At 37.3% G+C, this 17,627-nt stretch overlaps 1 protein-coding gene across 3 annotated transcripts in view; it reads left to right on the top strand.

Annotated features, from left to right (window-relative positions):
• The window catches only part of UHRF2 (ubiquitin like with PHD and ring finger domains 2), a 77,377-nt gene that overhangs the window by 28,759 nt on the left and 30,991 nt on the right, over positions 1-17,627 (top strand). For all 3 annotated transcript variants that reach the window (XM_062513202.1, XM_062513201.1, XM_062513200.1), the window contains exon 5: positions 17,123-17,232. In XM_062513202.1, coding sequence (XP_062369186.1) covers positions 17,123-17,232 — 110 coding nt within the window. The remainder of the gene's footprint in view (positions 1-17,122; positions 17,233-17,627) is intronic.

Here is a 17,627-nt window from a genome sequence, read left to right as displayed (position 1 = left end):
AAATAATTTTTTTTAAATAAAATATTTATGTAGTATTATAACCTCTCTGATAAGTAAACTGTGGAGCTGTGGGATATGGGAACTGCAAGTTTTCATTGTGACTGAGGTTGCCTGAGTATCTTTGCTTTCTTTTACTATTTCATTTTAAAACTTCCATACAGTTCTTCAGGAACAGTGTTTTCTGGAGATGTTCTTAAGATTTTGCTGCCAGTAAGTTGTGTTATTGCCTTCTTAGGGATGAACAGATGACCAGTGATTGATTAAATGTTACCATGTCCCACATTTACTCATGAATGTTATCATTGCTCTGGGAGTGTGTTCCTGACAATGAATTGGACTACTAGCATACCTTGTAGTTTTGTTTACAAGAAAAGAGAATGTTGTATCTGTAGGAAGACTTAGTGTGGGACATGGTTACTTGGGAGAGACACACAGAATTCTCTGTGAATCAGAGATTCAGTATTTTGTGTAAAAATGCAATCTCACCTGGTACTGGGAAATTTTAAAGGCATTTGCTTGGTAAAATAGGCCAGTAAATGAAAGTCTGTTTTGGGGGTGGGTTTTAATTTTAGAATTACAGGAGTTTTATTGTATAATCTCAGAGCATTATAATAATCTTTTATTAAGTAGAGCAGGCACATGGACTTGTTTTGTAGGCAAAGCAAAAAAACCTCAAACTTGAAATACAAAACTGGGAAAAAAATTAATACATATTTTGAATTATTAACTTAAATGAGATATTGAGAAATGGAGGACAGTATCAATGGAGATATGCAGATTTTCATTGTAGTGCATTTACTGCTAGTGGCATTTAGTGAGTCAGGGATGGGTTTCATGACCTTCTACAAATAGAACTGTCCAGGCAGCAGCTTACATGAAGTTCCAATGTCTGCTGATAAAATTTTTTTAAACTGTTGCCTACATGGATTCAGAGTTTTCCCCATCTATTAAAAATAGGATAATCAGAATATGTTTTATATTAGCAAAAGGAAACATCTAGTGGCTAATAAAAAATCCTTGTTGGAACTGTATAGAGTAGTCTTTTCTACATCTGAATAAACTGATAATTACGCTTCAAACTAGAAGATGCTAAATTCAAGTTCTGTGGCAGGTACAATAGGGATGCCCCATGATACTTATACTTACTATCCTCTGAAAGGAGTTGGGAGGCAAACTATACAGTTGACAAATACCTATTCTAAGGTGATGAATTTAAGTCCATTTTTCTGATGGAATCATATTTCAGAGAATTTTCTTCCTAAATAAGAACTCTGGTTTCCTTTACATGTTGATAGATTATATATGCAGTAATCAACTTGTTGCAGAAGTAAGGCTAACTGAGCCCTGCCATTTCTTAAATTTATCAAAGAATAATTCTGTATCATCTGTACTACCAAACTCATTTCTCTCAATTAGCAGTAAAAGAGCAAGGCAAATCTCCTAGTGTTCATAAATTTATGTAAGGACCATGCAAAATTAATTGCTTTGAATTTCAGACATACTGATTTGCAAATTAAAGACCAACCTCAGTGTTTAATTCTTTATTAATATATAGTATGAATAATATAAAATATATTAATTTAGTTCAGAATTATAATGCAGTTGTTGTCATTTTAATCTAGAAAAATATAATTAATAGATTTCTATTTTATAATATTGATATGTGATGAAGAGTTCTTAACATAATGCTAACATTAACAATTTGTCTCAAATAAAGGTGAAGTTTATTTTGAATTTTTTATGATTATATGTTTATGATTAATTGATTGCTAATGACTAGTTATTTGTGTACTACTTAAGAACAAGCTTAGCAGGCAGTAAAGGGAGGCAGAGCTCTTAGGGTTGCATCACATATATTCATTACTTGGACTTTTTTTCCTTTGTGGTGTTATGTCAGAGAGACTCTGTATAAAACAGTTTTGTATGCCATATATGAAAGTTTGATTTATTGGTCTTGGTTGCTTTTGACAAGGATTTCATGAAGCTGTTGGCATAATCACAAGAAATAACAAGAATATGCTGTTTGTGGTCATGCTTTGAAGCTAGTAGAACATTAGATGAATACTTTTTTTGGTGTATCTTTTGACACTTGTTTGTTTGGTGTTACTGTTATTCATGTCTTAGTCATAAGCAAAAGGAAAATTCCTGTACAGTCTCATCATTAGCTCATCTTTTGGAAAGTATATGTGAAAGCTATTTCATATGTATTTCATATATATACTACCAAATAGAGGATGAGACTGAACAGGACAGGCAAACATAATTACGTAGAATAATTGACCACTCTTTATTAATTCTCATTTCTATAGTATTCACATTGCAGCTGAAATGGCTAATTGTAGGATGTCTAAAACATAAGGAAAAGGATCTTCTGTGTGTCAGATGTAAATACTATGGCAACAGCAGTGCTTTGGCCATGGAATAGGACTTAAAGTTTCTCAGGAGTCCGTGTGCATGCTTGCAGTTCAGCAACTCTGAATGTGGGATTCTTATTTCGGAGTATCTGTGGTACCTCTGAACTGAGTTTGACTGGCAAGGTGCTGCATCTCCAGTTTCAGATAACCAGTTTTTCTCTTTGTCATTACTTCATAATGACAACAGTTGTTTGTTATCCAGAATAATAAATATCACGTGTTGTCTTTGAGGCTAACTGTTCACAATTTAACCATGGAGCCAGCAGATATATTTAAATTCCTCATACCAAATCAAACCAAAGCAGATCAGATGATGGTCTATATTTCCTTCTTCCTAAAATTGAAAATAAAGACTAAGTTAGGTCTTAGTTTTCTTCAGTAAACCCTTGAAAGTCTTGAGTTTAGCAAGGACTCTCTCAATACCAAGACTCGTATTTTGATTAAGCCTTCAGAGATGTGTAAGAATGTAGATATAAATTATGCAGAATGAACATAATTTTCTTCTTTAGATGAGTGAATGTTTAATGAATATGATGTCTTCATCCATGCAGCTGTAAAGGAATGTAACAGAATGGCCATAAATTTTCATGTTTATATTTGTCATCTTTTAGTTCTGCAGGTTTTTGGATGACCATTCCTGCTCCCAAAATATGAAATTTTTTTTTGCAGATTACTTTTAAAATATTTTCACTGTATATTTCTTGCAACCTGCCAGATCTGGTGTTTGTCTTCCTTTATTTTTTTTTACTGGTTTGCATTCATATTTATCATCTTACTACACCTTTTATTCATATCTAGCATATTTTATTCTTAGAATGCAGTATGATATATTAAAATTATATTTATGCTACCTGTACAGATTTTAGTTTTGGCTTCTCCCTTTACTTCTTTTGGACAAGATTTTCCATTTATATTTAACTTCTGATTTTTTGAAATTCATATGTATATTTGTTTTTTACAGCTTTGCAAAGACACAGAAATTAAATACTTTACAGAACAGTGAGGTATTCTGTAACAGTGAGTGAAACAAGCTGTGCATGGGGTTTTTTGTTAATAATTTCAATAATTCTTTTGCTTCTGTCAATTTCTATCTAGTTAAAAAGAAAGTTATTGGTAGTTGTGCCTTGTTTTGACACTTAGGAAAATTACAGTACCATACTTCCTATCACTGTCAGTCTATATTGTGGTAATCATCGTGTCAGAGTTGTTGTCATAATTTGGTAGATGCCGAGTACCACAGTTCTCATAGTGCTTCTTTTTCAGGTTTGCAGTTTTCATCAGTGTGTGGTTTATGTCTTACTAAAGCTTGCATTTTCTACACAAAGTAGGAAAGTAACATCCTAGTTTATTTATTTTATTTTAGTGTCTTTCACTGTTGCTGGTTGATATGGGAGATCTTGTTTTGATGCTGTGTGAAATATTAACAATATTTACTTGGACCCATTTTCTCAAATAACTTTCATGCTGTATCAGCAGGTGTCCTAGTAATAAGAATTTTAATTGATGAAGACCTTACCTGCAGCTTTTTTGTGCAGATACAAAAGTGTCATATTTCTTCTAGGCAACAAAACTAGTAAAAAGTGAATTTATATCTCTCACTTTCCTCTCCTCCTTTGTGGACTTCAGTGGAGCTGGTTCCCTCCCTTGAAGAAGAGAAGTCCTCTTGAATCAACAACACTGTTTCAAATCAAGATAGATTCTGAGTGGCCAAGAAGCCTGCTGAGATTTTTGTTGATGAATCTGTAGAGGTGTTGCCTAGAATTTTTAAGCATTTTTTGTACTGCTTTTCATAGTCTCTACAGCTAGAGATTGCTCTTTTTGTGATACACAGCCTTAGGGAATGATCTCACAACTCATAACAGGAATGATGTTGACAGCCAGAATGTTTTGTGTACTGCTTAATTACCCTGTAGGACAAAAGAAGTCATGTTAGCTGAAGTGGCGTGTGAGTATAATTCTCTGCTTGAACTTAGAAGTGATGTTTACTGGAAATAAACTATTCACTTTTAAATTCCAGATCAGGTTTTTAACCTTTCTTCAGTTTTGAGGAAAAGTAAAGAATTAAAGGATACAGTGGACACAAGGACACATTATTAAAGAGAATGCTGAGTAGTGTGAAGTGCCTTCTGTTAATTATTCAGGTGTAAAGGACAAAATGCCCAGGAGATACTGGGACAGCCTGGGTTCTAGAGAAGGGTTTGTTATTCAGGATGTATTGTTTCTGTCAAATGTGAAACAGAAAAGTAGTGTCTGACTGAGAATAACTCATCAAGAGAGCATAAACAGAGCAAATCCTGTAACCATTCATTGTAGTACTTATCTGCTTTGCAAGGTCTTTTATGAGATACAGTACCTTGATTTAGCAACTATGGCGTCAAACCCTTATGGCATCAAACCTCTGTTGGCAGAGGCTAGAGAAGAACTTAGGGAGAGTAGCCCTGCCAAAAAGAACTCGGGAATGCTGGTGGGTGAGAGGCTGGACGTGACCTAGCTGTGGGCACTCCCCGCCCAGAAAGCCAAACATGTGCTGAGCTGCATCCAGAGCAGTGTGGGCAGCAGGGCAGGGAGGGGATTCTGCTCCTCTGCTCTGCTCTGGTGAGACCCCACCTGCAGTGCTGCATCCAGCTCTAGGGTACCTGGCAGGGCACAGGAAAGACATGGACCTGTTGGAGCAAGTCCAGTAGCGGTCACTAAGGTAGTTGAGGGGAATTAAGCACCTCTTCTATTAGGAAAGGCTGGGAGAACTAGAATTGTTCCACCTGGAGAAGAGGCTTCGAGGTGACCTAATTACAACCTTCTAGAACCTGAGGGGAGCCTTCGGAAAAGCCAGAGACTTACAAGGCAGAGCATGTAGTGACAGAAAAAGCGGCTATGACTTCAAATTGAAGGTTTAGATTTAGAGTAGATATTGGGAAGAAATTCTGTAGTATGGGGGTGGTGAGGCACTGGAACAAGTTGCCCAGAGAAATGGATGCCCCATCCCTATTAGTGTTGGATGGAGCTCTGAGCAGCCTGGTCGAGTGGAAAGTGTCCCTGTCCCTGCCCAGGGATTGGAACTAGAAGATCTTTAAGATCCCTTTCAACCCAACCATTCTGTGATTCCATGAAAGAGGACATTTTGAGAAGTATTTGGCTGACTTATTATAGACATAATTTGCTTGTTTCTTCCTCATTTTCCTTTGGACAGAAGTTTCCATTTTACAAACACTCACTGAATAGTTGTGATCGACATGTTCTATGCAGATCATAGCTATTCCTTCACACTCTTTACCTGCATGCTTCATTGTTCTACCTTAAAAAGGACAAATTTCTGGAGGTTCCCTTGAGTAGAAAGGACTTGAAGGATTACTGTTTTAAGATTTGCTTATCCCTAATTCTTTTCAGACATGGAACAAATATTTTATCTGCATGCTTCCCTTTTCCTGATGCTTAAAATGAGAACATTTAAATTAACTGATTTGTCCTTTGTGCCATTTCCCTACATATTGCCTGGTCTCATACTAGCAGTATGAGGAAACTGATTGTTTCAGGTTGATTTCCCAAAATGGAGGGAAAGTAGACTAGATGCTTGTAATTTGTGTTTAGTCCTTTGGATTGTGAATATACTGTTTTTGAAATTGCAGAATTTTAGTGGCAAACTTAAGTCTGCCTTACAGAGAATGCCAAAGAGTAAGTAATCAAATTATTTAAGATTTTTTTTAGTCCTGCTGGTGAAAGGAGGAAACATCCCAAGGGAAAGGAGTGAGAAAATCCTCTGGATCAAAATCTGGTTAAATGCACAGCTTGTGTCAACAGATGTTTGACTTTTAATACCACTTTGACTTTTGACCCTGACAACTGGAAAAAAGCAAATACTGCATCTGTTTTAAAAGAGGGCAAATCATCCTTATTTCCATCTTTGGATGAAAGAGGACCATTTTCATGAAGTGCTGGTGAAGTGGTGATGATTAGGAATAGATAGAATCAGAATTTTTTTCCAAGAGCAAATCATGCCTTAAAAGCTCATCTGCCTTCTGTGATAAAATTATTTTGTCTGTGGCCAAGTGTTTTGCTTTGAAAGACAGGTAGGAAGGCAGGAGCCTCCCTTGAAATGTAAAATGTAAACCCCCTCCCTCTGAATTGTTACAATTTTGAAATTAAGGGGCTCTCAGGCAAAGATATGAGAATAGGAATAGCAGTCCTTTACTAGTGTGTGTAACAAGGCAAACAAACAACAACCATCTCAGCATCACCCACAACCAGAACAGGAACCCAGGACCCTTCTGGCCGCGGGCGCTTTCCGCCGGGTGCAGTTCCGGGCACAGCCAGCAGGGGCGCCGGTGGCTCCCGGCGGGCAGGGCGGGCGATGATTCCCCCGCGCCTGCAGGGGGCGCTGTGGGGCGGGCTCGGGGAGCCGCGGTGATGGCGGCCGGGCCCGGCCGGGAAGGGATGGGAGAGAGGCTTTGCTTCACAAACCTGGGGCAGCCGATCCCCGTGCCCCTGCGGGACTCTGAGGAGCACCGGGCCGGAGCAGCAAGATGTATCGGCAGGCAGGGAGTGAGGGGTACAGCGTAGAGAAACCCAGAGCGGTGCTGAAGAAGCAGCGGGGACGGGACAGCGGCGGCCTGGCTCTGAGCAGGGCAGGGAGAGGCGAGCGCGGGATCCCGGGCGCTCGAGCAGGTGGGGATAGGTCCCTCTCTTAGTGAGGTAGGTGATAACAAGGTCCCAGTTCCCCTGATGAGCAGAGGCTCACCCTCTGGCAGAGCAGCAGCTCTGGGCTGGGCTCTGGTGGCAGCAGTGAATTCCCTTCCCCAAGTGGCAGCTCCGACCACCCTCCTCTGAGGCTGAGAATGAGAGAACCAGCAGCTGCCCCAACCCCTGTCCTTTACCTGTCCAATTCTCACGGTATCTCTGTCCCTTGGAGAGAAGCTCCCCAGATGATAGAAGAGCAACCAGATGCCCTCCTTCCCCCTGAGCTTGGCCGCTTCTTCATTTTCTTAAGTACCCAGTAGTTAGTGTGTCTTAATAACTTATGGGAAAAATTCTGTAGGTAAAAAGGAACAAAAGGGAAGAAAACCTAACCCCCAACACCAAGGGCAGAGCAAAATTCTGAATTTAATTCAGTGTGGAAATGTCTCATAATATCCTGTCCTGGTCTGGTGATTCCTGTAGTAAACTCTAAAAATAGGTGGGTTTAGAAAAAGAACATGGAATGATTGGGTTCAGAGGATAGTGGTTAGTAGGCTGCACACTACTTAGAAACTGATGATAGAATTCTTTGGATTGCTTCTAAAAGCTTAACATTTCAGTTATGTGTTAAAACATTAATTGCTTCAACAACAACAGAAAAAAAAGCATAAGAAATAAGAGTTAAAATTCCAAATGTTTTGGGTGTCCTAACTGTTACTGTAAGTTAAAAGTATATTTTGAAGATGAAGAGTGGATTGGCTTGGATCTTGAGGGTTTTGTTGGTTTTCCAGAACATAAACTATATCTTCAGTATTTGTAAGTGTCCATTCTCTAATAAACATGCAGACTTGGAACCACTGAGTCTTTTGACTTGCTTGACTTGCTTTTTAGGGGGGGTGATATTTAGAAGTGTTTTGAAGTTTAATTTCTTCCCACTGAGGAAAGGAAGTCCAAATAGAAGAGGAAGAACAGAAGAAAAGAAATTTAAGTGCAAAATGACAAGCGGTGGGTGGGAAACATTGGTGAGTATAATAATAGGCAAAGCATTATGAAAATAAAGAAAAATGAATGATGTTGAAACATATGTATGTGTTTAAGAGAAATTTTGAGGATGAAAATGAGCTCTTGAGATTGTTCAAGCAGGACCAGCCAGAGCAGTTTGTCTAGGACTAAGTGTAGTTGGGGTTTTAGTAATGTTGTGGGTGGTTACTTGACAAGCTTTCTGAGCAATCCACTGTAAAAAGAAAATTCTCTCTTGCCACACAAAATGTGTTTTTCATGTGTTTGTACCTCTTACCTCTTATCCTGGCAGTGGCTTAGTTAGACAAGTCTGTCTCCCTGTTTATGTACATAGGTAGGGCCATCCTCACACAACCCTTCTCTTCTCTAGACTAAACACTCCTGTATCAAGAATGTTCTGTATCAAGCCTATTAATCTTTTTTGTATCCCTTTTCTGGAACCATTCCTGTACACGCATGCCCTTGTTCTCTGAGGAGCCTACACCTGGTCTAATTAATGCTGAGTCATGATTGGCATTTACTTTCCCTCTGCTTGCTGGCAAGGCTGCTCTTAAAGTAGTCCAAGAAACTGTGGACCTCCTTTGCTTGCAAGGGCACATAATTGGTTTATGATCAGCTTGGTTTTTTATGTTCCTCAAGGTCTCTCTCTACCAAGCTGCTCTCCAGTCAGGTGGAAACACTTGGCAGGTACTGGTACTCTCTCTGTGCAGGACTTGAATTTTTCTTTGTTGAACATGATGAAATTCCTTTCTATCCAACTCTAAATGGTGGCAGAGGCAACTAATATTCATTTTCCAAAGGACTGAGTTGAGGCTGGTCAGTCTGTTTGCAATCTTCCTTCTTGAAGTTAGGTGTGATATTTGCTCTTTTTGATTTAATAGGAAGGTGTAATCACCTAAGAGTACACTCATCCAAATATCAGGCAGCTCCCTCAGAGCTCATGATTATGACCTGTTAGAGCCAATAGACTTCTACATGCTGTGAGTAAATGCTCCATAACCTAATCTTCCACTGAGGCTGTCTTCCTTGCTTTGCCATTCCTTCTACTCTTGGGGACCTCAGATTCCTAAACACTGGTCTTAGCAGTTAATAATTGAGGCAAAGAAAGTGCTGAGTACCTTAGTTTTTCTGTGTTTATTGTCATATTTTTATCATGTGTTTATTGTCATATGACGTTTTTCATATTATTGCTACATTAAGCAGTGGCCCTACATTTTCACTAGTTTTCCATTCCTGTCATAAAATTATACTCCCCAGATTCAAATCAAGGTAGACTTTGTCTTTCCCAATCCTATGCCTACACAATAAGATACCTCTTCCTGCTCCAGATCAGCCATCCCAGCTTTCACCTCTTACACATTTTCGATTTTTTATCTAAGCTCCTGATTAATTTCTGCAGGCCTACTGTTACCTTTGATGGCACATAGTGATAGACCATTTTTTAGCTTTGGGATGATCCTTAAATATCAGTTAGCTTTACTGGGCCCTTCTCTACAGGGTATCTTGTAGGATTTTTCCAAGTGTCACTTCAGAGATTATATTCTACTGTCCTGAAATCCAGAGTTTAGTTGCACTTGGTCCTTTCTCCAAGAATTCTGAGTTCTATCATCTTATCATCACTGCAGGCAAACTTTAATGTCCTATGACAAGTTCTTCACAATTTGTATGTATCAGGTCTAGCAATTTGCTTCTCCATCATTAGGAAGTTATTACCATGGCAGTCCAGGCATTCTCTATATGGTTTATGTTCTGCTTTGTTGACCTTCCAGCAGATGCCATGGTGCTTCAAGTTCCCTGTCAGAACATGGCCTGTAGACATGAAACTTTTTCCAGTTGTCTGAAGTAGTCTTCATATATTTACTCCCTCCAGCAGGCACCTATTACAGCATCACTAAAGTTCTGTCCCCTAATCTTGGCCTGTAAGCTCTTGACTGCTTCCTGATCTGCCCTCATATAAGGGACTACTGCTCTTAGTCTTCCTAGCCTCTTCTTCCTGAAGAGCTTTTACTGATTAGTCACAGCATTCCAGTCATGTGAGTTATCCCAGCATGTATCCACAATCCCAGTGTTGTCTTGGAGCTGCATTTATTATACAGACCTCTGTAATCCCCTTTGTTCATTGCCCATGCATTGGTGTATAGGTATTTCAGGGAGACACCAAAATATGCTTTTCTCACTTGTTGGGGAATCTCTCCAACAGGTAAACCCACAATTCCATGGGCATTTGGATTTATCAATATAAAAATTAATAATTACAGGATTATCAGATATTCCAGACAAACACATAAGGCCTGGAAAGGCTGTATTACCATAATGTAATGACCACTGGACACTTAAATGGAGGATTTTATATCATGCACTAATGAAATTGTAAATCATGGTGGAAGCATTTGCTGTAATTTTTCTGAAGAGATTTGGGCAATATAAGGGATGAAGACATTCCAAAAGAAGCAGCTGCCTTCTAAATGCCAAATTAGTTAGGAATTCTTTTTCTCTCTAAGATTTGCTGACTTTCAGGAATTCTTGATGAATTAGTTTCATCACGTTCTGAGCAGAATCCCCGGATGCCAAGTTTTTTCATTACGATAATGTTGTCACATAATGTTCAAGCCATGATAATAAATTCATAACAAACTTTCTGGGCTAGAAATGTGGATTTATCCTTCTTTGCAAGCAATTCTCTTTGCTTTTGGTTTGATATGACCATTCCTTGGAAACGTCTTTGTGATTCTGTGCCACTGTATTCTCTCATGGTTTCTTAAGGTTGACACCTTCAGAAGTTTTCACGGCCTTTTTGTGATTGTTTTGTTTTGTCTGGCTGATTGGTTTTAAAACATCTTACATTTTGGCAGTTTGTTGTTGTTGATTTATTAATTTAGGTTTTGGGGATATTTGGGGAGTTTGTGGTTTTGGGGTTTGTGGATTTTGGTTGGTTGGTTTTGTTTTTTGCTTTGTATTTTGTGTGGTTTTTTTCCAGAGTGTTTATTATGTTTCTGTGCTTTCAGGACTCTTTCTTTTCTAATTTTTTTTTAAGGTCTTTTCATCTTGACAGTATCTGTGAATTTGTTATGAAGGGAGGTGGTGCTTCTTCTTCTTTCTGTTTGTCTTCTTCATCATCATCTTCGTCGTCTTCTTCTTCTGGCTTTGTTTTTGAGTTGAGGTTCTCACTCTGTCTGGCAGGGTTCACAGATTGGTCTCCTTTAACTCTCTCATAGCTCATGGTGAGTGTGTGCTGCATCTACATCTACTCACTGCATTGCAGTATAATTTGAAATCTGGATAGGAGTGTTTAACTTGTTTCTATCTTTGCTTCATCCTAGCATGAAGGAACTTGTTGATTAGCCCAGACCATCGGAATGATGTCTTAAACAGACCCTTAGCATTGTTTCTCTGTGCTGCAGTTCAGTCTGGAAACACATAGAAAAGCCAACTGAGCTTAGAACATGCCCCGTGATGCCAAGAACAGCTCTTGTATATTTGTTTTTCATATATTAAGCCTTTGGTGTATTACCTTTGCGGGTCATCGACCTGCTTTTTTACCTGGTTCTTCATGGACATTTGGGTGTTAACGTCTGTGTGTTTGAACTTGGATTTGGAAGCTGTAGCTGCCTACTGAGCATTGGTGATAGTGCCAGTCACAGACTCAGTCCTGACTATGGGAGGGAGCATCTGGGGTGGTGGCAGTGGAATCCCCTCCCCGACAGGTCAGGGGCATTCCTGTAGCACCATAGACAGGGCCGGGTTTGGGGCGGGATCTGGGCCCTCTGCAGGGTCCCCGCCTCGGGGTGGTCGTGTCGTGGGGCAGGGCTGTGTCCAGAGTCGTAGCCTCTGACATTGTTGCTCGCTGTTTTCTCAGGCCAGTTCTTTCCCCAGGTACTCTCTTGTCCACTTGCCTACAGCTCCCAGGCTAAGGAGAAGAGGAGAGTCTATGTGTCCGAGTCTCTGTGTCCAAGTCTCTGCTTTCAGAATCTGGCATCATGAACTATAATATATTGCTTTGTAAATGCATCAAGCGTCACACCTACTGCTGACATTAAAAAAAATAATATCCTGCCTGACTTGTGTGTATGTCCACAGTAGGAATTTATAGGTTTTGGAGTATATGTGTTTTGTTTTTAAAGGCATTAAAGATTCATATTAGAATATGATCCTCAACATAGCCTAGAAAATGTTAATTATTTTTTTTGCTGTTACAGAAAGTGAGTAATTAAATATTTGCATAGTTTGGAAGTTGTCACATGTCTTTATCTTTACAGTGTTTGTGTAGTAAATGAAAAGTTGAATTAAAAGCAGGACTAATACTGCCCCATTTTGTAACTCTGCATTTTTATTTTAATGATTAAACAAATACGTGTGGAATATTCTGGTAAAAAAAAAATCTTGTAAATACTCTGGTTTTTTTGCTTGAGTGCAAGAAAAGAAAAAAAAAGAACCTCTATATAATTCAGTACAACCTAGCAGGATTTGGTCAGATTATCAATGTAGTATCATGTCTAAATGTGGGAAGATTTTGATGTCACCTTTGAAACAAGCCTGTTTAAAATCAAATCTCCAGTCAATCCCATCTAAGGAGATGATATTAAAAGTTCTAACAAGCATTTTGAATGGTGATATTGGAAGATATGTGTTTTTAAGAAGTAATTTAACTATGATTTGTTGATGCAGAACAGAAAGAGTTGCTGTCTGAAAACTCTACAAAAGCAGAATTATTGCTGATTGATGTAAGACATGTAAAACCAAGTGCTGCATTTGAAAAGATAGATACAGAAGGTGGTAGTAAATCTGGTTTCATTTTTATTTGTATCTTGTTTGTTAAGTGTGTTTGTATATTTGGAGAACGTAGCCAATGTTATATTCTGTTAGGTTTTATTTTGATTGTGACCTGGACAGTACTTTTTGACATTAGCCATAAAAACTGACTGTGAATAAGTTGTTTGGGGTAAGCGTGAGAGTGTAAGGTTTTGCTCTTAGATTAATCATCATTAGACACTTTCCATTATTATTCTTAGTATGAATATAAACTTTTTGTATTTTTTTCTAATAGTTCCCCCCCATTTTTATACAGCATTGTATTTTGACTTTAGTGTGTGTTAAAATATTATACTTTTAATTTCAGTGTGATAAAGTGATAAGCCCAGAAATTTCCAGATGGAGATCTGACAGTTGTTACTGAATCTCACAGAATGTAGGAAGTGATAAAGTTTTCTAAGTGTAATAACTGTCCAGCAGCTTTTATTTTCTGTGAAGCTGGCTTTTGAAGTACCTAGGTAATGGCCACTTATCACATGTCTAGTCAACTGTGATTTTGAATGTCTAAAGCATTTTTCTACCTGGAACTTAAAAAAAAATAAAAAGGAAATGTATGTGGGGAAAGTGCAGATAAAAGAAGCTTTAGTGGAAGGTTTCTCTCTTGCTTTGGCTGACCTATCTCAAGGAATGGCTTGCTTAAGAAAGTATGATGTGTGGAAGAATCTGGCTTTGTTTTGGGACTTAATTATTTCAAAAGATTTGAAGTTCTTACTTGAAATACAAATACCTCATTTACTATGTATATTGTATAATCTCATTTTTAGTGTGGTAGGATGAAGAAATGAAGAAAGGTTATACATTTGACAGCATATTATAGCCATAGTCTGTTAGATAACAATAATTTTTAAAACACATGATCATTATTAAAGCACTGAATGTGTACTATGGCAGAGAAATTATTCTTCTATGAGCAACTAGATAAGCAGATTCTTTTTGCTTTGGTAAGGCATAACCATTTATTATTGGCCATCATTTTCATTATGTTAGTTCATCTTTCTCTGTAGTTCCAAATATGCAGCTGTGACATTTCTGGGAGCATGCCTGCTTTGCAATGTTATTTGATAGTATTTGCTAACTTCTTATGTAACTCATAGCAGAAAATAAAATGTTTTCTTTGGTTCAAATACTGAATAGACTTCAGAAAAAATTTAGCCTGAAAGTTGCTTTCTAAGTGACCTTATCGGAAAGGAAGAATACAGGGCAAAAAGAGAAGGAATGTCTACTATGATCTGGAGTAAGTGATAAAGAAGTAATGAATTCCATCCATTTAATATCTACTGCTTAGATACAAGGAATAATATGGCTAGTCAGTAGGATTGCAGTGCTGAGAGAAAAACATGTCATGCAGCTCTATTAATTAATTATTTTATTATTTCAAGAGTTCTGCAGTTTACAGTATTAATTAGAGGAGATTTTTATTTAGCTAGCTAAACTAAAAAAGAATGTTGCACTTCAACACTTTGAGATGGAAATAACATTTTTTGAGATGATACTTTGTAATAAAGTTGATGACAAAAGTCTGTGCTTCTGCATACTTAACAAAGATTTTGCTGTTACCATTTGGAGCACTTATGTCATTGAACCAACTTAAAAATATTTTCATTGTATCTTTTAAAGAGACAATGTGATAATCATTGTAGTTAAAAGTAATTTTATAGTTCAAATTGGCACCAGTGGAGTTTACTCCTAATTATTATTCTACTGAACTCAAGTTTGGCTTGTTTCCCAAAGATATGAATAGCAAGTGTCTAGATTTCTGAGTACAGCTGTATGCTGTTTTGCCACTTTCCTTCTTGACTATTGACTGTATGCAGAGAATACAGATAATAAAAAGCTATTTTAAAAACAGCTGCTTTTTAGTTTTCTGCAGGGGTAGGGAAAAGGTAAGTCAAATAGCTCTAAACCATAACACGAGGAGAGGAGAGGGAGAGGGAGAGGGAGAGGAGAGCTTTTTCAAGATGCAGTTTTGCTCATACTAGGGATAGTGGTTATAGACTACCCACATATTTAAGATTTGCAGAATGCAAAAATCAGTGAAAATATGCTAAAATTTGTCTGAAATTGACTAGAATTTAAGAATATCAGTAATTTGTAGCTGCAACAAAAAGTATAAAATTTCACACTGACTATGTGAAAGAAGTCATAATTCTGTATTTTGTTTTAAATTAGATTCATGACGTTGATTTGTGTTCAAAGTAAGTCCTAGAATAGTAACACTGGATAGGCAGTCAAGCAGTGTTATAAGTAAGAAAGGTTCTAACATAGATTTATGGTATTTAAAAATGTCAACAAATGTGTTTTGTTTTTAACTTTAAATAATCTATGAATAACAAGAAATATAGGACAGTTAATAAAAGACTCTCCAAAGTCCACAAAATAACCTGGGAAATATTGGTACTTTGAAGAGTTTGTTGGTTCAGTTTTCCTGCCAAAGGTTATGTTTATGTCTTGTCCTTTCTATATTTAAATGTATTGTGCCTTTGTGATTGTAAATTGCTCAGTATTGTGGATAATTTGAAGTGTCTTTGCATGCTAAACCTAAGAGTTGTCACTCACAATGGCCAGAACTGCTTTAAAGTACAATCCCCTTAGGGTGCAAATGAAGTTAATTCTAAATGTTATTTTCCTGGTGAGGAAAGCAAACAGTTCTTTATCTGATTAATATCTTTGCATTGATGCAGCATTAGTATATTCTGTTCAAATAGCCTAAATATTTGAAGTTTGTTAGCATTTGGTCTTTATGCATCTGACCAAAAACAGGGAATGTTTTTCCTCCAAAAACTGCTAAGAAAAAGGTCAAAATAAACACAGGTGCCTAAGTACACTTAGCACTTAGCTTAGTTTAAACTGTACACTTAAAAGGAAATTAGAGTAAATCAAGACACTGACAGAGTCCTCTCAACCCCAGTTCCATGGAGACCTAAACGCTGCAATATTCAGGGGCATGAAAAAGTGATTTGTTGCCTGTGTTTTTTCCCTGGCTTAGTTTTATTTCTGCCTTAATTAGGTCATCGTGTGCCAGAGTCCAAGAACTGGTAGTCAGCACAAAGGAAGTGGTGAGAGCAGGCGAAGATGTAGAGCAGAGAACCACAAATTCCAGACCAGAGCCTGATGTTCCTGGAGATGTTCTGTTTTTGTAGTTATCCTTATTGAATATTAATCTAATATCTTCTTTCCCTATATGTCTGTAGTCTAGTTCCATTTTCAGACTAGACCTTTTTATAGTGATCTGCTACCTGGTTGGCTTTCTTGAAAAGTGTTTTAAAGTCACCTCTGTGATAGGTTTGTATGTATATCCATCAGTATTTTATTACACTGAAAATTCCTGCTTACGTCTAGATCAGGTAGTAAATTGAAAGTGGTACGAGAACAGGCAGTTGAAGACAGCACAATATCATCCTAAGGAGGAAGGAAAAGGGAGTGCTTTGGTTGGTTTCATTATGGCCATTTCTTACTAAATATGTTTCCCTTTGAATTACAATCTGTGTAGACAGAAATGTATTTTAATAAGAGTGAGTTGAAACCATTACATCTAATATTTTCTAATTCTTTTCTAGAAGTCTTGTGGCTTTATTGCTGTGGAGTCTTTGAGTATTTGTCGTACTAATCACTGAGATTTTGCACTGAAACCTGATATTAGCTGGACTATTTACAATATATAATCCAGTACAGTATTTCAGATTTCAAAAGTACAGTATTGTATGTGGCTTTCCAGAGTTGAGAAACAGTTAAAAGTCATAGAAGGGCTTTTGAAATTTTCTGCTGCTTTTCTTGCTCTATGAGTTCCAACTATTATTCTGTCTTATAGGTCACATTTCTGGTTTGTTTTTGGTGCTATACTGTTATAATAATGCTTGAGATGCTGTAATCCAGAGGATATGGTTTTGTCTGGTCTGATATGTTTGGCCATAGGCTTTAGAAGTGGAACTAAGCCATATCGGATAACTGTCAATAAAGGCACACTGAAGTGCCAGACAGTCTGAGAATAATGGAGTAGTCTTTTCTTTAAGTGAGCCCTAAATATGTGTTTTATTTTTTCCTTAGAAGTTACAGTGTTAGACTGATTTTTGTGTGTGAATTGAAATAAAGTATCCTAGCAGTGATTTTAAAAAGGCTACTTATATTTTTCTTATTGCTTAGGATTCAGAAAGTACACCATCTAGGTCTGAAGAACTAAGTTAAATGTACCTTTTATTCTTTTTGTTTTTCAGAGGTCCAGAAGACACAATAAATGATTGTAAAATCCTTTTTATAGAGGAAATGTACAAGATTGAAAAACCAGGAGCCTATCCATTGACATTTGGGGATGGAGATTTCAAAAGTATGAGTTTTTAAAATTATTTGAATTTAAGCACAAAATGAGTGATGTTTCTTTAGAAAATATCAGCATGCAGAGGTAGTAGTAATAATTGGCTTGTGTTCAAGAAAGTAATTGCATTGAATAATTTTTAGATTTCTGTTCTAAAAGTATAGTTACTATGAGATGGCTTTATTAATTGACATATTCAGAAACTAGTAACAGCTTAGTGCTATCAGTCATAAATGGTGAAAAAGGGAAACAGCTGATAATGCTCTAAATGAAAAGTGCAGAATGAATTTGCAGTCTCGTTTAAGTTCCTAGACAGGTGTTCAGGCATCCAAAACTGCTGTTGCAACTGGTATGTAATTTAAGCTTTTAATAAATTAATAAATGCAAAAAAAATAGAATTAGTTGGT

The sequence above is a fragment of the Cinclus cinclus genome, chromosome Z (assembly GCF_963662255.1).
Source record: "Cinclus cinclus chromosome Z, bCinCin1.1, whole genome shotgun sequence".
In the NCBI taxonomy this organism is placed as follows: Eukaryota; Metazoa; Chordata; class Aves; order Passeriformes; family Cinclidae; genus Cinclus; species Cinclus cinclus.
The sequence above is the reverse complement of the archived record's forward strand: the minus strand, read 5'-3'. Positions and strand labels throughout refer to the sequence as shown.